The following is a 22,490-nucleotide window of genomic DNA, read 5'->3' on the forward strand; positions in this document are numbered from 1 at the left end:
GTTTTGTTTTGATTTGATTTGTTTTTGGTTTGTTTGGTTTTGTTTTGTTTTTTGCTGTGACAGTGATCTGCCGATATGGTTCTGGCTATAGTGAAAGTTCCTGTGCAGGCGCAATCTGATCTGCCGATATGGTTCCGGCTAACGAGAAAGTTCCTTCAAGGACTGCGCAGGCGCAAACTTGCCGACGGAAATCTCCGAACCTTCGGCCGGCATCCAGGGCGACGTGGATTTCGAGGAAAGTGGCCAGTCGGCCTCGCGTCCTTGCTTCGGTCGGACGGCTCGCTCCGCTCGCTCGGCCTCCTGGCTCTTTTTTTAACATCCTCCAATCCACAGGGATGTTAAAGAATGAGCCTGGATGCCGGGCGAGGTTCGGAGATTTCCGTCGGCAAGTTTGCGCCTGCGCAGTCCTTGAAGGAACTTTCACGTTAGGGGAACCTTAAGGACAAGTCACCGGCTTGATAAATAGGAAGGACGATGAAGATTATCTATACCGTCAGGATATCTAGAAAAGGAAAATTTTTGGAACTGAAATGCTCTGTAAATTCCTTTATTTTAGAATCGATGTTATATATGTGACACGTATGCAATTGAAGTATGTTCGTTTGTATAAAATGGATTAAAAAACAATAAAAATTAGGATTCAATAAAAAAATAAATAAAAAAAATTGCTGGAAAATTGCTTAGAACCCCCAAACATTAGACATTTTTTTTTTTCTAACGCCCTAAAGAATAAAATGGTGGCCATTGCAATACTTTCTGTCACACCGTATTTGCGTAGCGGTCTTTCAAGCGCACTTTTTTTGGGCAAAAAATACACTTTTTTTTTTAATTAAAAAATAAGACAACAGTAAAATTAGCCCAATTTTTTTTATATTGTGAAAGATAATGTTACTCTTCAAAATTGCGCCCGCTCGTGGAATGGTTACAAACTTTTACCCTTAAAAATCCCCATAGGCGACGTTTAAAAAATTCGACAGGCTGCATGTTTTGAGTTACAGAGGAGGTCTAGGGATAGAATTATTGCTCTCGCTCTACCGATTGCGGCGATACCTCACATGTGAGTGCCAAGCCAGGGACCCAGCAGGGAAGCGGGGTGACACTGGAGGAAGATACCGAGTGCTACCAGTGGAAGAGCTCAGGGGATCCAGTGGCAGTAGTAACTACTATAAGCTTGTTGCCATAGGAGACAGCGGTCCTACCTATACAGAAGTGGTGTCCGGCTGGAGGCCTTCACCTGTATAGCTGTCTATCTATAGAAGTTTCGGAGTTTGCCATCTAACCTTGCATCAGGGTGTCCTGGCCCTAACCCTCTCCCACAGTTCTGTTCAAGAGACAATAAATCTCATTTTGCATTCTAAAAGTGTTCTGTGCCCACCTGTTCATCTTGCATTACACCCCCCATGCCTTGCAACCCACGTTACACGGAAGGATCTCAGCTGTCCCTAACTCTGGAGGTCACCATTAGGCCTCGAGGGGCCCCGGGACTTTGCTACAGAAAGAACCCAAACTTGTAATGAAATTTGTCATGTGAGATCTGGCCATTGATTCAGACGGAGGGTCAGCTGGTGAGATGGAGGGACGTGGTGAGTGTGTGTGATGTGACAGCTGTCTCTATCTGTCCCTGCGTTCCGTAACCCTCAGCTGTTCCCGGACAGTCAGAAATAACTGGGTGTGGGTGGAGGGGGCTGGGCATTCCTATTACTGGGCACTGGGAGCCATAGCTACACCTCCACTGGTGGGTGACCTCAACACTACGACTCAGGGTCTGTCCTTCCTGGTCAGTGTCTGTCCACTTGGAGGGTGTCTCTTCTGGTCTAGGTAAGTCTCTCTTTCTCCTGATCATTTTATCTCTCTTTCCCATTCCTGGTTAGTGCCTGTCCACTTGGCTTGTGTCTATTCCAATCAGTGTCTGTCTCTCTCTCCTGGTCAGTCTCTCTCTTTTCTGATCTCTCTCTCTCGGTCAGTCTCTCTCGGTCAGTCTCTCTCGGTCAGTCTCTCTTGGTCAGTCTCTCGCTCTCTCTCTCCCTCTCTTATTCAGTCTTTCTCTCTCTCTCCTGATCAGTATCACGCTCTCTATCCTGGTCAGTCTCTGTTTCCCTCTCTCTTTCCTGTCAGTCTCTTGTTCTCTCTCTCTCCTGGTCAGTCTCCTTCTCGCTCCTGGTCAGTGTCACTCTCTCTATCCTGGTCAGTCTCTCTTTCTCTCTCTCTCTCCTACTCTCTCTCCTGCTCAATCTCTCACCTCTAGTTATTGTCTCTCTATCCGGTCTCTCTCTCCTGGTCAGTCTCTCTCTCTCCTGGTCAGTCTCTCTCTCTCCTGGTCAGTCTCTCTCTCTCCTGGTCAGTTTCTCTCTTTCACTCTCCTGGTCAGTCTCTCTCTCTCTCCCTCTCCTGGTCAGTCTCTCTCTCTCTCTCTCTCTCCTGGTCAGTCTTTCTCTCTCTCCTGGTCAGTCTTTCTCTCCTGGTCAGTCTCTCTCTCTCTCTGTCAGTCTCTCTCTCCCTCTCCTGGTCAGTCTCTCTCTCTGTCAATCTCTTTCTCTCTCCCTCTCCTGCTCAATCTCTCTCTCCTGGTCAGTCTCTCTCTCTCCTGGTCAGTCTCTCTCTCTCTCCCTCTCCTGGTCAGTCTCTCTCTCTCTCTCTCTCTCCTGGTCAGTCTTTCTCTCTCTCCTGGTCAGTCTTTCTCTCCTGGTCAGTCTCTCTCTCTCTCTGTCAGTCTCTCTCTCCCTCTCCTGGTCAGTCTCTCTCTCTGTCAATCTCTTTCTCTCTCCCTCTCCTGCTCAATCTCTCTCTCCTGGTCAGTCTCTCTCTCTCCTGGTCAGTCTCTCTCGCTCTCCTGGTCAGTGTCTCTCTCCTGGTCAGTCTCTCTCTAGGTCAGTCTCTCTCTAGGTCAATCTCTCTCTCTCCTGGTCAGTCTCTCTCTCTCTCCTGGTCAGTCTCTCTCTAGGTCAATCTCTCTCTCTCTCCTGGTCAGTCTCTCTCTCTCTCTCTCCTGGTCAGTCTCTCTCTCCTGGTCAGTCTCTCTCTAGGTCAATCTCTCTCTCTCTCCTGGTCAGTCTCTCTCTCTCTCCTGGTCAGTCTCTCTCTAGGTCAATCTCTCTCTCTCTCTCTCTCTCTCTCTCTCTCTCTCTCTCTCTCCTGGTCAGTCTCTCTCTCTCTCCTGGTCAGTCTCTCTCTAGGTCAATCTCTCTCTCTCTCTCTCTCCTGGTCAGTCTCTCTCTCTCTCTCCTGGTCAGTCTCTCTCTAGGTCAATCTCTCTCTCTCTCTCTCTCTCCTGGTCAGTCTCTCTCTCTCTCCTGGTCAGTCTCTCTCTCTCTCTCTGTCAGTCTCTCTCTCTCTCTCTGTCAGTCTCTCTCTCTCTCTCTGTCAGTCTCTCTCTCTTTCTCCAGGTCATTGTCTGTCTATTGTTTCAAATACATTGCTCCCAAGCCAGTGTGCTTCTCATCCCTACAAGCTGTCAGAACTCACTATCTATTTTTACTTTTCACAATTATATCATTTTCCTACCCCCCCCCCCCCCCCCCCCCGTCTATTTTATGTGAACTCTGATATCCTTCGTCTTCTTCTCTTCACAGATTGTTAGCTCTGTGACGCTGTGGACGCCATCAGACAATTTGCAGGTATGTCGCTCAATTATATTCTTCCCGGCCACATGTGGGTGACTTCATTACCTCCTCACTCACTCTTCCTCCAACCATTAGGAAGTAGACAACCAGCCTGCTAACAAACAAAATCATGACTTTGCCTAGGCTGATGTGATGTCATCAGTCTGCTGCAGGCAGGAGGAAGCATGTCCTCAGTCTCCCCTCCCCCAGAAATCAGACTGCAACATTGTAACTTTATACAATTCACAAGGCGAGAGGCTGCAGCAGGGACTGATCAGTGCCCGACATTTGTAAGCACAGAGCTGGCATCTCAGTTCAGGAAGAAGAGGATGACCCAACATGATGCCAGAACAAAGATGGCCTTGTCTTCCTGGAGAGAGAAGCAGATGAAGCTATTGTCAGGGGAGGGCTTGTGATCTATACCTACCTCTCTACATAGACGTGTTACACTGACACGTTCAGGGCCGTCTTAATAGCATCATGGGCCCCTGGGCAAAGTAATGCTCTGGGGCCCTACAATGATGACAGTGCAGGTAAACAGACATCAAGTAGGTAGAAGGCAGACTTCCTCCCCTGTGTATCTATCACTCTCAGTGCCATCATGGGGCCCCCAATTTCAGGGCAGCGAGGGGCCCAAGGACCAGCTGCTTTGGGGAAAGTGCAGGGGCCCCTCATGCAACTGGGGCCCCTGGGCAGTGCCCTCTCATTAAGACCGCCCTGAACACGTTACTTAGCATGCTATACATAACATAGAAAACACATATATGATGAGTATAAAAGCAGAAGAGTTTATGGATTGGTTTCCAAGTTTGAAGAGTCACAACCCGCTCCTCTCCTCCGCTCCTCTCCTCCACTCCTCTCCTTCTCTCCTCTCCTCTGCTCCTCTCCTCCGCTCCTCTCCTCTCCTCCGCTCCTCTCCTCCACTCCTCTCCTTCTCTCCTCTCCTCTGCTCCTCTCCTCCGCTCCTCTCCTCTCCTCTCCTCCGCTCCTCTCCTCCACTCCTCTCCTCCGCTTCTCTCCTCCGCTCCTCTCCTCCGCTCCTCTCCTCCGCTTCTCTCCTCAGCTCTTCTCCTCTCCTCCGCTCCTCTCCTCTCCTCCGCTCCTCTCCTCCGCTCCTCTCCTCTCCTCCGCTCCTCTCCTCTCCTCTCCTCAGCTCCTCTCCTCTCCTCCGCTCCTCTCCTCCGCTCCTCTCCTCCGCTCCTCTCCTCTCCTCCGCTCCTCTCCTCTCCTCCGCTCCTCTCCTCCGCTCCTCTCCTCTCCTCCTCTCCTCCGCTCCTCTCCTCTCCTCTCCTCTCCTCCGCTCCTCTCCTCTCCTCTCCTCCTCTCCTCCGCTCCTCCTCTCCTCCGCTCCTCTCCTCCGCTCCTCTCCTCTCCTCCGCTCCTCTCCTCTTCTCCTCCGCTCCTCTGACATTACCCTCTCTGGCATGTTGCTGGCTTTTACTGATATCCTATTTATAGAGTTCAGGTCCCTCCCAAAATTCTTCTCGTGTACAGCCAGCGACGTCTTCATATCTCTAGAGTTATGGCTGAATGCTCTGCAGAGCTGGCTGATCCGAGAGCAACAGTCTGCAGAATTCAAGGCCATTTATTAAAAAAAAAATGATAAAATGTGTACAGCAGATACCGTATTTATCGGCGTATAACACGCACCCCAAGTTTAGGAGGGAAGTTTAAGGAAAAAATGTACATTTTAAATGCCCATCAATGCAGCCTTATCAGTGTCCATCTGCGGCCTTTCCTCTAAAGTGTGTCCATTTGCGGCCTTGCCCAAATCACAGCATTACCAGTGTCCATCTGCCTGCCGAGGAGGGAACGAGCACCGCTGAGATAAACAGAGCCGGGTGTCCTGTGTACTCAGGGCCGTTGCTACCACTAGGCAAACTAGGCAGCCGCCTAGGGCTCCCTGCTGCCTAGTGCGCCTGGCCACTGGTGTTCCTACTCTCTTCTCTCTACAGCAAGAAACTGAGTCTCAGCATCAGCAGGCAGCCTCCTCTCCGTTCACACATAGTGTCAGAGGCGCAGTGGCGGTGGAGGACTGTGTCTGTGTCATGACTCCCGAATGAACGGAAGCATGCAAACATTCATTGATGGGCACTGGTGAGGCTGTATTGATGGGCGCTGGGTGGGCTGCATTGATGGGTGCTGGTGAGGCTGCATTTGATGGGGGTTGGTGAGTAAGCATTTGATGGGGGCTGGTGAGGCTGCATTTGATGGGGGTTGGTGAGTAAGCATTTGATGGGGGCTGGTGGGGCTGCATTTGATGGGGGTTGGTGAGGAAGCATTTTATGGGGATTGATGGGGCTGCATTTGCTGGCCGCTGGTAGGGCTGCATTTTATGGGCACTGGTGAGGCTGCATTTAATGGCCGCTGGTGAGGCTGCATTTTATGGGTGCTGGTGAGGCTGCATTTAATGGCCGCTGGTGAGGCTGCATTTAATGGCCGCTGGTGAGGCTGCATTTTATGGGTGCTGGTGAGGCTGCATTTAATGGCCGCTGGTGAGGCTGCATTTTATGGGCGCTGGTGAGGCTGCATTTTATGGGCGCTGGTGAGGCTGCATTTTATGGGTGCTGGTGAGGCTGCATTTAATGGCCGCTGGTAGGGCTGCATTTTATGGGCACTGGTGAGGCTGCATTTAATGGCCGCTGGTGAGGCTGCATTTTATGGGTGCTGGTGAGGCTGCATTTAATGGCCGCTGGTGAGGCTGCATTTTATGGGCGCTGGTGAGGCTGCATTTTATGGGCGCTGGTGAGGCTGCATTTTAAGGGGAAAAAAGTGCATGTTATACGCCGATAAATACGGTAATTTCTGAGCAAACCTGATCCTCGATGGGTAGATGTCTCCCTGTACTCCCACAATCAGCAAATAAAATAAAAAACTGACAGGGGGTTAAGGATCCTAATCTATGCAAAAAAAAATAATGTTTTTGATACCTTTCGTCTTCTCTCTTCCCATGTTGGATGCATGTTTGATGGGTTTCCATTGTCTTCTCTCTTCCCATGTTGGATGCATGTTTGATGGGTTTCCATTGTCTTCTCTCCAGCATGGCGAACCCTCAGCTTGTGCAGGGCATGCAGAATGACCTCACCTGCCAGCTCTGCCTGGAGCTCTTCCACTCCCCCATCACCCCGGAATGCGGGCATACCTTCTGCCAGGCCTGCTTGACTGGGGCCCCCAAGGGCCAGGATGAGGGTGGTTCCATTCTATGTCCCACCTGCCAGGCCCCGACCCATCCCAAGTCTCTTCGCATCAACCGTCAGCTGGAGAATCTGGTCCAAAGCTTCAAGCAAGTCCCGCAGGGCCACTGCCTGGAGCACCTGGACCCGCTCAGCGTCTTCTGCGAGCAGGACAAGGAGCTGATCTGCGGGGTGTGCGCCTCGCTGGGCAAACACAGGGGCCACAACATCATCACAGCTGCCGAGGCCCACACCAAGATGAAGGTAATACCCAGCACACAGAAACTTACCACAGGTTATACAGAGCCACAGTGATCTAAAGTTCAAAAAAATACACCGATCAGCCATAATATTATGAACACCTGATGTGGATTAATTCATTTCCCTGACACAATTTCTCAGGAAGGAACCCATTCTACCATCTGATTCAAATTACTATGGTGAGACAGTGCAATCTATAGACAAAACAGACCACATCTCACCTTCCAACGTATAATGCATATAAAAACAAATAAACAGTATAAGGAATATAAAAACAATATATAAGAATATAAGAAAAGCAAAATTTAAGTGATTCTAATAATAAAAAGAATTAGTCTAATTTGAAAATATGGATTTTAGAATCATCTCCACCACACACCCACCTCATATTGAGCATGGCCCCCTTTTGCTAAAACAGCCCCAAACCTTTAAAGCGGAGGTTCACCCATAGAGAGCACATTTTCCCCATAGGATGCTCGTTTTGTCTAGGGGAATTGGCTAATTGTTTTAAAAAATGATCCGTACTTACCGTTTACGAGATGCATCCTCTCCGTCGCTTCCGGGTATGGGCTGCGGGAATGGGCGTTCCTTCTTGATTGACAGTCTTCCGAGAGGCTTCCGACGGTCGCATCCATCGCGTCACGATTTTCCGAAAGAAGCCGAACGTCAGTGCGCAGGCGCAGTATAGAGCCGCACCGACGTTCGGCTTCTTTCGGCTACGAGTGACGCGATGGATGCGACCGTCGGAAGCCTCTCGGAAGACTGTCAATCAAGAAGGAACGCCCGCTCCCGAAGACCCATACCCGGAAGCGACGGAGAAGATGCATCTCGAAAACGGGTAAGTACGGATCATATTTTAATACAAATAGCCGATTCCCCTAGACCGAACGAGCAGGAATCTAAGGGGAAAAGGGGAAAAATTTAATAAATGGGTGAACTCCCGCTTTAAGGCATGGACACCAAAGTAACATCCATGTTTTTAGTCTCTAGTTAATTTGGGCCTAGCCTTGCCCATTAAAATTGTCATGTTACTGGCCAACATTACACTATCACATACCTCCCAACTGGCATGAATTGTGCGATTGTGCGGGAGAGATTATTGTCCCGCATAACGGGAAAGAAGAGTTCCCCCCCCCCACACTCCTCAACACTGCAGCAGAGGAACATTAGGAGGAAGTGGAAAGAAGACAGGTAACCCCCCTCTCCCTGCTATTGTACTGTATCTGCAGGTCCAGCGGCAGCACCTCCACCCCCGCTGAACAACTGCTATGGCCATATATTTATTTTGGTGGTCATGCGGTAGCAACCCCCCCCCCCCCCTTCAACAACTCTTATATGGTCAGATCGTTTTCTCTGCAGCGTCCCGCGGTAGAAGCCACCCCCCCCCAAATGGTCCTGCTCCCCCAGTGTCCCGCAGGTTAATGTTGAAAAGTTGGGAGGTATGCTATCATATCATCTGCAGTCTCCTATCTCCTACCTGCCTGTAGTCTCTAGTATATTTTGGCCTATTTTCTCATATTAACACTGTCCTGCTACTGACCAAATTTACACTGCTGTATCCTCTGCACTCAATCCTTGTTGTAAAGCCACAGCCTTTGTCTCTAGTAAATTTGGGCCTAGTCTTGCTCATTCGAAATTCTCCTGCTTTTGGCCACTTTTACACGGCTGCATCCTCTTTAGTATCCTAATCCTTTTAGTAAAACCCCAGTCTGTGAACTTTGTCTCTAGTACATATGGGCTGAGCCTATCTATTTGGGGCCAGATTCTCGTAGTTTGGCGTATCTTTGCGCGGGCGTAACGTATCCGATTTACGTTCCGCCTCCGCAACTTAGATGGGCAAGTGCTGTATTCTCAAAGCACTTGCTCCGTAAGTTGCGGCGGCGTAGCGTAAATCGGCCGGGGTAAGCCCGCCTAATTCAAATTTGGAACACGGGGGGCGTGTGTTATGTAAAATAACCATGACCCGACGTGATTGACGTTTTTCACGAACCGCGCATGCGCCGTCCGTGTACATATCCCAGTGTGCATTGCTCCAAATACGCCGCAAGGACATATTGGTTTTGACGTGAACGTAAATTACGTCCAGCCCCATTCACGGACGACTTACGCAAACAACGTAAAATATTCAAAATTCGACGCGGGAACGACGTCCATACTTAACATTGGTACGCCGCATGTACGCCACCATATAGCAGGGGTAACTTTATGCCGAGAAAAGCCTAACGTAAACGGCGTATCTGTACTGCGTCGACCGGGCGTACGTTCGTGAATTCGCGTATCTAGCTGATTTACATATTTCTAGATGTAAATCAGCGTACACGCCCCTAGCGGCCAGCGTAAATATGCAGTTACGATCCGACGGCGTAAGAGACTTACGCCGGTCGGATCTAATAGAAATCTATGCGTAACTGATTCTAAGAATCAGGCGCATAGATACGACGGCGCAACTCAGAGATACGACGGCGTATCTGGAGATACGCCGTCGTATCTCCTTTGTGAATCCGGGCCTTAATCTTTTCCTGCTGCTTAACAATTTTGCACTGCTGTGTTATCTGTGGTCACCAGTGGTGGCTAGGGTGACCACATTTCCAAACTACCATTCAGGGACACCCTTCCTTCCCAAAAATCAGCTTGTGCTGTAACGAATCACAGCACAGTGATTGGACACAAGAGGTGGGATTTATGATTTCTCCAATCACAAGCAGGGGGCGGGGATTGTGCTCCTCCAGGCATTCCCGGCCAGGACAAGTACTGTCAGTGAGTAAAGCGGTGATGTGGCGGCCTTTTTTGCGGGCATCAGATTGGCCCTGGGGGGGGGGGGGTTGTCTGTGTCAGTTTCATTCTGGGACACTGTTTTGTCCTGGAATGAATGTGCCGGGACAGACCTGCAAAATGCGGGACTGTCCCGGGCAAACCGGGACACGTGGTCATCCTAGTGGTGGCTGGTGATTTTTTTTTTGAGGGGAGGGGGGCAAACCCCCCCCCCCCCCTTACGGTGCCAGAATTGAACAAGATTCACCATCCCTAAATTTTGCCTATAAATTCAGGTTCACCAAACCCTGGGTGAATGGAGCCTGTACAGATTAGCCCATCACTACCAATCTGACATTAAATTGTACTGTTAATAGTTTTTTCCACAGTGACATAAAAAAGGCAATAAAGAGCAAAGCAGAAAGGGCAAAAACATAATCTGCTGAATATATAAATATACAATGGGAGCTCCTTGGTTGTAAGAGTGTTGGGCAGGTGATATCATCGGAAGAAAGATGTCATTGTCTAACCCTACACAGCTACATTGTAGCTTCCAGTGTGACCACAATAAAGGATTGTCTGATGTGATATCTATATATATTACTAATACCAGTATACATGTTACTAATACCAGTATAAATGTTACTAATACCAGTATAAATGTTACTAATACCAGTATAAATGTTACTAATACCAGTATAAATGTTACTAACACCAGTATAAATGTTTCAGAGAGAACTCCCCCAGCAGCAGGTCCTCCTGCAGGAAGCTCTTCTGCGGAAGGAGAAGACGGTGACAACTTTGGACAGACAGGTGGCTGAGGTGCAGGTACGTCTCTTCAACATGACCGGCTATCATAGGCAGGGCTGTCCTAATGAGAGGGCACACCTGGGCACTGCCCAGGGGCCCCAGGTGCATAAGGGGGCCCCTGCACTTTCCCCAAAGCAGCTATGCCTTGAGCCCATGCTGCCCCAAAATTGGGAGCCCCATGATGGCACTGAGAGAGACAGATGCAAAGGGGAGGCAGTCTGCCTTCTAACTACTTAATGTCTGTTTACCTGCGCTGTCATCATTGTAGGGGCCCCAGAGCATTACTTTAGGGGCCCATGATTCTATTAAGACGGCCCTGATCATAGGACAACCTAAAATTCACCAAATCATCACCAAAAGTGTCTTCTAGGAAAGTGGACAGCCAGGGTTTGATAATACAGTGGAACCTCGGATTACCGGGATAATCCGTTCCAGGAGAATGCTCGTAATCCAAAGCGAGTTTCCCCATAGAAGTCAATGGAAATGAAAATAATTTGTTCCGCATTGACTTCTGTGGCATGCAATACCGCATGTGGCCAGAGGTGGGGGGGCGCCGGAGAGCCTCGGAAAGGCCCGGGGCGGCTCCGCTGAACTCGGAAAACCTTGGAAAGGCTCGGGAACTGAGTATTTCCAAATGTTTCCGAGTATTTCCGACGGGCTCCGGCGCCCCCCCGCACCTCTGGCCAAATATGCGGTACTGCACACCGCTGTGGCTTGAATCCTGAGACAACACTCGCGAAACGCTCGTTAACCGCGTTACTCGCAATCCGAGGTTTCACTGTATAGATAAAACATCATTTATTTTTTCACTACAGTCATTCACCTCCATGACTATAGTCCTATACTGTACCTCCTTAGACCCTCCGCTGTCACCGATTTTCTCTTGGTGTCAGGAAAACTTGTCGGAAGTGATTCATGCTGATAGCAGAGGAGTGAAGCAGCAGAAAGAAATGGCACTTAGTGCTCTGGATAGAGACAAGTACACACTATAGAGGGATTGCTGTGTTCACATTTCATGTCTGAGGTTTACAACCACTTTAGTGGTCTATTAATGATGAGTACAGAGCTGCATTACTTGCACCTTTTATATCTGTCTGGAGTGCAGCTCTCCGAGGAATTTTCCCTGGAATTTTCCTCCTCCCACAATTCTCAGGGTCTGTGTTCTCTGACGATTCTCTACATCACAGGACGCGGTGACCCGCTTTAAGAAGAATGTGAAGCAGCAGCTGAGCATCATGCGCTCTTACCTGAACATCATGGAGACATCGCTGGCCCAGGAGGCGGACAAGGCAGAGCAGAACGCTACCGCCGCCCTGCTGGGGGAAAGGAAGAGCATGGCCCATTATGTGGAGCAGCTGAGGCAGATGGAGGGAGTCCTGAAAGACGTGGAAGGCCAGGAGCAAACCGAATTCCTGCGGGTAAACCATTTGACAAACTATGTCATGGGGGGGACGGGGGGGGGGGCTTATTTGTCTGGAGCTGATTTAAAACGGGGACGGCTCAACTGCTGTGAAAACTTTATTTTTGTTTCAGATGTACCTAGGCCTGGGCACACCCTAATCAGGCCCTGTGGTGAAAATTTCCCCCCATTTTTTTTATTTATTTATTATTATTTTTGTAAGGGGCCCGGAGGTACCCAGGGCCTCGGATGACAACCCCCCTTTTTTTTATTTATTTTTTTATAAAAGTAAAATATTTTTTTTCTCTCTCTATATATATATATATATATTCTTTTTTCTTTTTATTAAAGGGCCCAGAGGTCCCCAGGGCCCTGGATGGCAACCCCCACTTTTTTTATATATTTTTTTGTTTTGTTTTTATTAAAGGGCCCACAGGTCCTTAGGGCCCCAGATGGAAGCCCCGCTTTTTTTTTATATAAAAACATTTTATATATATATTTTTTTTCTTTTTATTAAAGGGCCCAGAGGTCCCCAGGGGCCCCAGATGGCTACCCCCCTTTTTTATATATTATATATATATATATATTATTTTTTTATTTTTATTAAAGGGCCCAGAGGTCCCCAGGGCCCTGGATGGCAACCCCCCTTTTTTTTTTACATATTTTTTTGTTTTTATTAAAGGGCCCACAGGTCCTTAGGGCCCCAGATGAAAGCCCCGCTTTTTTTTTTTATAAAAACATTTTATATATATATTTTTTTTATTTTATTAAAGGGCCCAGAGGTCCCCAGGGGCCCCAGATGGCTACCCCCCCTTTATATATATATATATATATAATTTTTTTCTTTTTATTAAAGGGCCCACAGGTCCCCAGGGCCCCGGATGGCAGCCCCCTTTTTTTATAAAAACATTTTATATATATTTTTTTCTTTTTATTAAAGGGCCCATAGGTCCCCATGGGCCCCAGATGGCTACCCCCCTTTTTTTTATATATATAAATATATATATATATATATATATATATATATATATATATATATATATATATATATATATATATATATTTATTTATTATTTTTTTCCGCTGTAGATCTGAGGGGGACATGCAAGGAAAATAAAAAAACAGCATTTTAGCTTGCACATGATTGGATGATAAAATCAGCAGAGCTTCCCCTCATTTCAGATCTTCCCCTCAGATTTACAGCGACTGCACTTGCAGGGCACTTGTAGTGCAAACTGGATTTGCCTTTAGTAAATATTTATTTTATTTTTAATAAAATGTATTTTTATCTGTGTACCTTAAAAATAACGCCAACTACCTGAATTAATGGAGACGATTAATTTTATACCAGTCTCTGATTTTGCGATATGATGATGATTTACAAGCATCAGACTCATCAATCTGATCTTGTGTATTTTTTTTATTTTTTTTTTGCAGAAATTCTGTGTGGTGACATCCAGGTAAGATAAAAAAAAAAAAAAAAGAATCAGCATTTTATATATGAAACCAACAACTCTTCCCGCTGTTGTAAGGCTAAAAGTCTCAATATAGCCCAGTGGCGTCGCTAGGGGGGTGCGGGGGGTGCGGGCCGCACCGGGTGACACCCACTAGAGGGGTGACACCATCCCGATTTAAAAAAAAAAAAAAAAAAATTTTTTTTTTTTTTTTTTTTTAGCTGACATGACCAGAGGTGCAGGTGGCTGTGTAATGTAAAAGGGGTGCAGTGATGCAGGGTGTTGTGTAATGTAAAAGGGTCCAGAGGTGCAGGGGGCTATGAGATGTAAAGGGGGCCAGTGATGCAGGGTGCTGTGTAATGTAAAAGGGGTGCAGTGATGCAGGGTGCTGTGTAATGTAAAGGGGTCCAGAGGTGCAGGTGGCTGTGTAATGTAAAAGGGTCCAGAGGTGCAGGGTGCTGTGTAATGTAAAGGGGTGCAGAGGGCTGTGTAGTGTAAAAGGGTCCAGAGGTGCAGGGGGCTATGTGATGTAAAGGGGTGCAGAGGTGCAGGCGGCTGTGTAATGTAAAAGGGGTGCAGTGATGCAGGGTGCTGTGTAATGTAAAGGGGTCCAGTGATGCAGGGTGCTGTGTAATGTAAAAGGGGTACAGTGATGCAGGGTGCTGTGTAATGTAAAGGGGTCCAGAGGTGCAGGTGGCTGTGTAATGTAAAAGGGTCCAGAGGTGCAGGGTGCTGTGTAATGTAAAGGGGTGCAGAGGGCTGTGTAGTGTAAAAGGGTCCAGAGGTGCAGGGGGCTATGTGATGTAAAGGGGTGCAGAGGTGCAGGCGGCTGTGTAATGTAAAAGGGGTGCAGTGATGCAGGGTGCTGTGTAATGTAAAGGGGTCCAGTGATGCAGGGTGCTGTGTAATGTAAAAGTGGTGCAGTGATGCCGGGGGCTTTGTAATGTAAAGGGGTCCAGAGGTGCAGTTGTGGAGAGGGGTACACATTAGTAACAAAAAGATATTGAAGGATGCAGAGGTATGCAGGGGGCACAGTGGGGTGTTTTTACATTTTAACGTGGGGGGGGGGGGGTGCCAGATATTGGATCCGCCCCGGGTGCCAAATGCTCTAGGTACGCCCCTGATATAGCCGATAGAGATGATATCCACTCTAGAGAAAACTTTCCTTTAGTGATGTTAACCACTTAAGCCCCGGACCAATATGCTGCCTAAAGACCCAAGGGGTTTTTACAGTTCGGGACTGCGTCGCTTTAACAGACAATTGCGCGGTCGTGCGACGTGGCTCCCAAACAAAATTGGCGTCCTTTTTTTCCCACAAATAGAGCTTTCTTTTGGTGGTATTTGATCACCTCTGCGGTTTTTATTTTTTGCGCTATAAACAAAAATAGAGCGACAATTTTGAAAAAAATGCAATATTTTTTACTTTTTGCTATAATAAATATCCCCCAAAAACATATATAACATTTTTTTTTCCCTCAGTTTAGGCCGATACGTATTCTTCTATTTATTTTTGGTAAAAAAAATCGCAATATCGGTTGGTTTGCGCAAAATTTATAGCGTTTACAAAATAGGGGATAGTTTTATTGCATTTTTATTTTTATTTTATTTTTTACTACTAATGGCGGCGATCAGCGATTTTTTTCGTGACTGCGACATTATGGCGGACACTTCGGACAATTTTGACACTTTTTTGGGACCATTGTCATTTTCACAGCAAAAAATGCATTTAAATTGCATTGTTTATTGTGAAAATGACAGTTGCAGTTTGGGAGTTAACCACAGGGGGCGCTGTAGGAGTTAGGGTTCACCTAGTGTGTGTTTACAACTGTAGGGGGGTGTGGCTGTAGGACTGACATCATCGATCGAGTCTCCCTAATAAAAGGGATCACTCGATTGATGCAGCCGTCACAGTGAAGCACAGGGAAGCCGTGTTTACATACGGCTCTCCCCGTTCTTCAGCTCCGGGGAGCGATCGCGACGGAGCGGCTATAAACGAATAGCCGCGCCGTCGTCCCGGATTGCTCCCCGAGGCTTACCGACCGCCGCATGTAGGCCGATCTGACCCCCCACCCACGTCAAGCAGAGCACGTACGGGTACGTACATGTGCCTGTCCGTGCCATTCTGCTGACGTATATCTACATGAGGAGGTCGGCAAGTGGTTAATATCTCCTTTTCACTGTGACATCATCATTCCCTTGTCTTGTGTACACTCCTTTAACTGTAAAGAACCCCGTCCTATAAAAAAAAAAAATCTCCTTTAATTTTATCAGTGACGTCCCTTATTCATGTAGATCGGCACATCTTTGTGCCAGCGTAGCGCATCTCATATGCGCTTACGCCGACGTTACTCTGAGAGGCAAGAGCAGTATTCGCCTAGGTTCACACTGCTGCGAATTCAAAATCACGGTAAAATGCGCGATTTTACCGCAATTTCGCGGCTGCGATTTTCCCGCGATTTTGCCGCGATTTCGGCCGCAATTTAATGTAAATCGCGGACCGAAATCGCAAAAAGTAGTACAGGAACTACTTTTTGAAATCGCAGATGCGGCGTCGCACTGATTAGGACAGTGCCATTGCCGACAATTGCCGCCGATTTGAGATGCGATTTGACATGTCAAATCGCATCTCAAATCGTTCCAAATCGTACCCAGTGTGAACCAGGGCTCAACAAAGCACTCGCTCCCAAACTTGCGCCGTCGTAAGCCCCCCTAATTCAAAGTAGGTTGAAGGAGGGCGTGATACATGTAAATGAACCGTGACCCCATGCAAATGAATGGCCGAACGAACGTCGCATGCGCGCACATGCTCAGAATCTCGTCGCATATACTCCCTAAGATACGACGGCTCAATGCCTACGACGTGAGCGTAACCTACGCCCAGCCCCATTCACGTACGACTTACGTAAACGACGTAAAATACGACGGCTGTTCCCTGGTCCATACCCTAACATGACTTACCCCTGCTTTAGGTGGAATAACTGTACGCCTTACGTAAACGGCGTAGATTACAGCGACGGGCGCAAGTACGTTGGTGAATCGGCGTATCTCGGTCATTTGCATATTCGACGCGTAAATCAATGGAAACGCCCCTTGCGGCCAGCGTAAATATGCGCCCAAAATACGACGGCGTAGGAGACTTACGTCGTAGGAAGCCAAAATTCAGGCGTATCTTGTATTGAGAGTTAGGCGCACAGATACAAACGGCGCATCCGAGAACTTACGCGGCGTATCAGAAGATACGTCGGCGTAAGTCCTACGTGAATCCGGCTAATTGTCTTTATACAGGACTTGGATTAAAAAAAAAGTTATATTGTTACATTGTTACCGTGACGTAATTGATGTTATTAGCATGTCAGGGTGTCCTGAGACTTGTAGTTCATAATAAATAGCAGCAGTATAACGCCGAGTTCTGTTATCAGGTTGGGTAAGATTCTATCTGAGCCTCCTCTTCCCGGCCGTCTGGATATCCAGCTGCCCATCATCTCCGATGAGTTCAAGTTCCAGGTGTGGCGGAAGATGTTCCGAGCGCTGATGCCAGGTAAGATTCTGGGAGGGGCTTCGGGGTGGGGGGACACACCCGATTGGTCCAAATTATACAGAACTAATCCAGTACTGACTCAAGATTTCCATCATTGCTGGCTCATTGATGAGTCCAATAGCAGACCTCCGTGACTCAGAATCAATGGGGCGCAAACTGTTGGCGCGATATAAATCCTGTCTAATAATATTAATAGGTGTGCACACAGGGGGTGTGCCTGGGCACACCCTAATCAGCCACTGTGGAGCATATTCCCCCTGTTTTGACTCCTAACATTTCGCCAACGCCCCCCTAATGGGGCTTCTAAAAAAAATATGAAACGAAATATGAAAAAATAAATAAAATAAAAAATAAAAAAATTAAATAATAAAAATGAAAAAATACTGACACCATCCTCTGCCTTACTGACACCAATCTCTGCTCTACTGACACCGTCCTCTGCCCTACTGACACCAATCTCTGCTCTACTGACACCGCCCTCTGCCTTACTGACACCAACCTCTGCCCTACTGACACCATCCTCTGCCTTACTGACACCAATCTCTGCTCTACTGACACCGTCCTCTGCCTTACTGACACCAATCTCTGCTCTACTGACACCGTCCTCTGCCTTACTGACACCAATCTCTGCTCTACTGACACCATCCTCTGCCTTACTGACACCAACCTCTGTCCTACTGACACCATCCTCTGCCCTACTGACACCAACCTCTGCCCTACTGACACCAACCTCTGCCCTACTGACACCAACCTCTGCCCTACTGACACCAATCTCTGCCCTACTGACACAAATCTCTGCCCTGCTGACACCAATCTCTGCTCTACTGACACCAATCTCTACTGACACCAATCTCTGCCCTACTGACACCAATCTCTGTCCTACTGACACCAATCTCTGCCCTGCTGACACAAATCTCTGCCTTACTGACACCAATCTCTACTGACACCATCCTCTGCCTTACTGACACCAATCTCTACTGACACCAATCTCTGCCCTGCTGACACCAATCTCTGCCCTGCTGACACCAATCTCTGCCCTGCTGACACCAATCTCTGCCCTGCTGACACCAATCTCTGCCCTGCTGACACCAATCTCTGCCCTGCTGACACCATCCTCTGCCTTACTGACACCAATCTCTGCTCTACTGACACCGTCCTCTGCCTTACTGACACCAATCTCTGCTCTACTGACACCGTCCTAGGACTGCCTTACTGACACCAATCTCTGCTCTACTGACACCATCAGTGTATGTATGTATATATATACGCACACACACACACGCATATGTGTTTGAGCTTTGGGGTGCACACCCTAATGCAATAGACTGCGCACACCTATGAATTTATTGATATGATTTTGGAAAGAAAAAGGGGCATCCAGAAGAAACTTATACAAGAACAGGGAAAACATACAAACTCCATGCAGGTAATGTCACTGGTGGTAATTGAATCCAACCAGCCTGCAATACCACATATGCCCAGCAGGTGACAGCAATAGCACAGCATTCACATCACAGTGTCACGCCACAAGGTTAAACGCACGCCCCTGTATGTCCTTGATGGAAAAAAGTTAAAGTGTAACATAAATGTAATAGATTGAAGCTCACCGCTCGTTAAATGCGGTGTCTGAATTATTTTTATTTATTTTATTTTTTTCGGAATTTTCACCTGTTGATGGAGCCAGGAACATGCTTTTTTTCTAGAGTGACAACCCCCTCACTCATTACGCCATATCTATGGAACAGCAAAATAATGTGAGCACTACAGGACACCTCCCTTATCTCCATAATATGTGGGGGGGGGGGGAGGGGGCGTGAGAGCCAAGAACAATGTAACTGATAACATTGCAGACGGAGAGCACAGGAAGTTATCAACTCACAAGGGTATTTTTTTGCACAGATATAACAAAACATTTTCAGTGGTATTGTTTGCAGATAAAAAGAGAAGTTCGCTGTTGGGGGTTTATATAAACTTTACAGTTGAACTCCAGGCAGAGCAGGCCTCGACAAAATCCGGGCGCCAGGTCGAAATTGTGACAAGAAATTGTGACCTGGCGCCCGCCGGTAATTGAGGCCGCGGCTTTGCGGCCTTCTAGGCCGCAAAGCCGCGGCCTCAATTACCGGCCGTCGCGGGTCCGCCACGTTTGCGCGGCGTGCGAGGTGGTGCCATCTGGTGGTGGCCGTTGGCATTACAAGTAAAACAGCAGTTCTAATGTGTATTTTTTTTTTTTTACTGTTTTCACTGCCATCTTCTTCCCTCTAATTAGAACCCCCAAACATTATGTATATTTTTTTATTCTAACACCCTAGAGAATAAAATGGCGGTCGTTGCAATACTTTCTGTCACGCCTTATTTGCGCAGCGGTCTTACAAGCGCACTTTTTTGGGGGAAAAAATACACTTTTTTTATTAAAAAATAAGACAGTAAAGTTATACCCATTTTTGTTTATATTGTGAAAGATAATGTTACGCCGAGTAAATTGATACCCAACATGTCACGCTTCAAAATTGCGTCCGCTCGTGGAATGGCGACAAACTTTTACCCTTTAAAATCTCCATAGGCGACGTTTAAAAAATTCTACAGGTTGCATGTTTTAAGTTACAGAGGAGGTCTAGGGCTAGAATTATTGCTCTCGCTCTAACGATCGCGGCGACACCTCACATGTGTGGTTTGAATACCCATCTATGTCCTCTAGACAGTGTCCACTGCCGAAAAATTCGTTCATTTTCGTTTTCATTATATTCGTTTTTTTGGATCTTTCGGAAATTCGGAATTTGGAAGTTTGAAAATTTTAAAATTTTAAAATTCAAAATCTTTTGAATTTTCGAATTTTCAAATTTCTAATTTCCAATTTTCCAATTTCCGAATTTCAAATTTCCTAAATTTTCTAAATTTTAGAGTTTCCGAAATCTTGAATTTTCGCAATTTCCAAATTTCTGAAATTCCCGAATTTTCGAAATGTAGGAAATTCGAAAATTTGGAAATTCGAAAATTTGGAATTCAGAAATTCTAAATTCTAAAATGATAAATTCTAAGGGCCAGATTCACATAGAATTACGTTACGCTGCGACGGCGTAACGTTTCGCATTTACGTTACACCGCCGCAGGTTTACAGCGTAAGTGCCTGATTCACAAAGCTCTTACCTGTAAACTTGCGGCGCTGTAGCGTAAATCCGCTCGGCGCAAGCCCGCCTAATTGAAATGGGGCAGGCACCATTTAAATTAGGCGCGTTCCCGCGCCGAGCGTACTGCGCATGCTCCGTCCGTAAAATGACCCGACGTGCATTGCGCTAAATGACGTCGCAAGGACGTCATTGGTTTCGACGATAACGTAAATGGCGTCCAGCGCCATTCACGGACGACTTACGCAAACGACGTGAAATTTAAAATTTTGACGCGGGAATGATGGCCATACTTAACATGGGTTACACCACCTAGAGGACAGCCTTAGTTTTACGCGACGCATCTCTACGGAAACGACGTAAATTTAGAGCGACGGGCAAAGCGGACGTTCGTGAATCGGCGTAACTAGTCATTTGCATATTCTACGCCGACCGCAATGGAAGCGCCACCTAGCAGCCGGCCTAGAATTGCAGCCTAAGATCTGTCGGATCTTAGGGCTATCTATGCGTAACCTGATTCTATGAATCAGCCGCATAGATACGACAATCGTATCTCAGAGATACGACGGCGTATCTCTTTTGTGAATCTGGCCCCATAATTCTAAATTCTAAAATTCGGAAATTCAAAATTTTGGAAATTCAGAAATTTCCGAATTAATGAACTTGTCAACATTCATTAAAAAACGAATTGCACATGTCTAACGCTCTCCCTGCTTAGAAATAATTCAGTGGGAGGTACGCTGTGTCTATCCCCGCCCCCTATCCCCCCCAATATTATGAGGAGGCGTGGCCCTGTGTGATTTGAGTTTTCTACAATTGATGTGACCGCCACCGTTTTCTTTCACATTTCTTCACAGCTCTGGAAAACCTAACCTTTGACCCCAACTCGGCCCAGCAGAACCTGGTCATCTCCTCCGACGGCAAATCGGTGGAATGTTCCGACCACAAACAGTCCGTGTCTGACGACCCAGCGCGTTTCGACAAGAGCAACTGCTTAGTCACCCAAGAGAGCTTCACGGAAGGAGAGCATTACTGGGAGGTCATCGTGGAGGACAAGCCAAGATGGGCGCTGGGTGTCATCTCTGAATCCGCCAACCGCAAGGGCAAGCTGCACGCCACCCCCGCCAACGGTTTCTGGCTCCTGGGATGCAAGGACGGGAAGGTCTACGAGGCCCATGTGGAGCAGAAGGAACCTCGGACCCTCCGCGTCGACGCTCGCCCGGAAAAGATCGGGATCTACCTCAGCTTTTCCGATGGGGTCATCTCCTTCTTCGACTCGGACGACGAGGACAACGTCAAACTCCTGTACACGTTCCATGAGCGATTCTCGGGCCGCCTCCACCCGTTCTTCGATGTCTGCTGGCACGACAAGGGGAAGAACGCCCAGCCCTTGAAGATCTACGCATCCCCTGGTACCCAGCTGTAAATTCAGTCCGGACGTTGGCCACGAACCCAACCGAGGAGCAGTAGGTTAATGCATGTAGAATTCAGGAACCAGTCAGTCTACCTCCAAGCTCAGCCCAACGCCATCAATGGCTCTAAAAATGTAGGGCTCAACTGTCATTTTTGGCACAATGACTAGCTGGTTCCAGGGGGTTCCTCCAACCCAACAACCACAACCACAGGCCAAAAAACGGTATCTACACAATACCCACAATGTGAAGATAGTTTAGTATAAAACCCAAAACATTTTCACTGAACTGTTTAAGAAACACGATGAATGGAAATACACCCAACAAATGAAGAGGGCCCCGGCTCCAAGGGCCACACCGTGTATCAACACTGATGGTTGAGCTTGAAGGACACGTCATTTCACCCGATGTATTGTGAGGGGCTTCTGAATAAATCGGTTTATAGAAAAAGATCTTCGAGTGGCCTTCACTTCTCCGAAATAAAGAGACCGCAGATCACTCGGTGGTCTCGCAGAGAGAGAGACGCTTTTTAATGCATAAAACCGACTTCCTGTCTCGTGTAATTCATAGAGAAACCTGGCAAAGGGCTTCAACATGTGGGCAGCCGGGGGGTGGGGTGGTTCAACGGGTGCTTTGCTGGGTTGATGCACATTCTCACAGGTCAGTCTGTTCCCCAGTACAGTACCCCCCCCCCCCTCTTCAGATTAGTTTGTCTCCCAATAAACCCCCCCCCAGGTCAGTCTGTTCCCCAATATAATCCCCCCTCAGATCAGTCTGTCCCACCAGTATAATCCCCTGCCCCCTTCCCAGGTTAGTCTGTCCCCCAGTAAAATCCCCCCCCCCCAGGTCAATCTGCCCCCCCCAAAAAATAGTCCCCCCAGGTCAGTCTGTCCCCCAGTATAATCCCCCTCTCCCAGGTCAGTCCGTCCCCCAGTTTAATCAGCTCTCGGGTCAGTCTGTCCCCCAGTATA

The 22,490-nt window shown here is 47.6% G+C and overlaps 1 protein-coding gene across 1 annotated transcript; it reads left to right on the forward strand.

Moving 5' to 3' along the window:
- Positions 1–1,689: 1,689 nt before the first annotated feature.
- Positions 1,690–21,971, forward strand: TRIM72 (tripartite motif containing 72). The gene is made up of 8 exons (XM_040356112.1): positions 1,690–1,818; positions 3,570–3,614; positions 6,640–7,036; positions 10,517–10,612; positions 11,782–12,012; positions 13,431–13,453; positions 16,867–16,985; positions 20,965–21,971. Exons 3-8 carry the CDS (start codon positions 6,641–6,643, stop codon positions 21,531–21,533), a joined length of 1,434 nt encoding a protein of 477 aa, XP_040212046.1. The 5' UTR covers positions 1,690–1,818; positions 3,570–3,614; position 6,640; the 3' UTR covers positions 21,534–21,971.
- The last annotated feature ends 519 nt before the right edge of the window (positions 21,972–22,490 follow it).

Source organism: Rana temporaria, chromosome 6 (genome assembly GCF_905171775.1).
Source record: "Rana temporaria chromosome 6, aRanTem1.1, whole genome shotgun sequence".
Taxonomy (NCBI): Eukaryota; Metazoa; Chordata; class Amphibia; order Anura; family Ranidae; genus Rana; species Rana temporaria.

Coding starts and splice junctions, on each gene's coding strand:
- TRIM72 (XM_040356112.1), top strand. CDS start 6,641: ATGGCGAACCCTCAGCTTGTGCAGGGCATGCAGAATGACCTCACCTGC. Junction 10,613..11,781: donor GACAGGTGGCTGAGGTGCAG/GTACGTCTCTTC, acceptor TCTACATCACAG/GACGCGGTGACCCGCTTTAA. Junction 16,986..20,964: donor GTTCCGAGCGCTGATGCCAG/GTAAGATTCTGG, acceptor ATTTCTTCACAG/CTCTGGAAAACCTAACCTTT.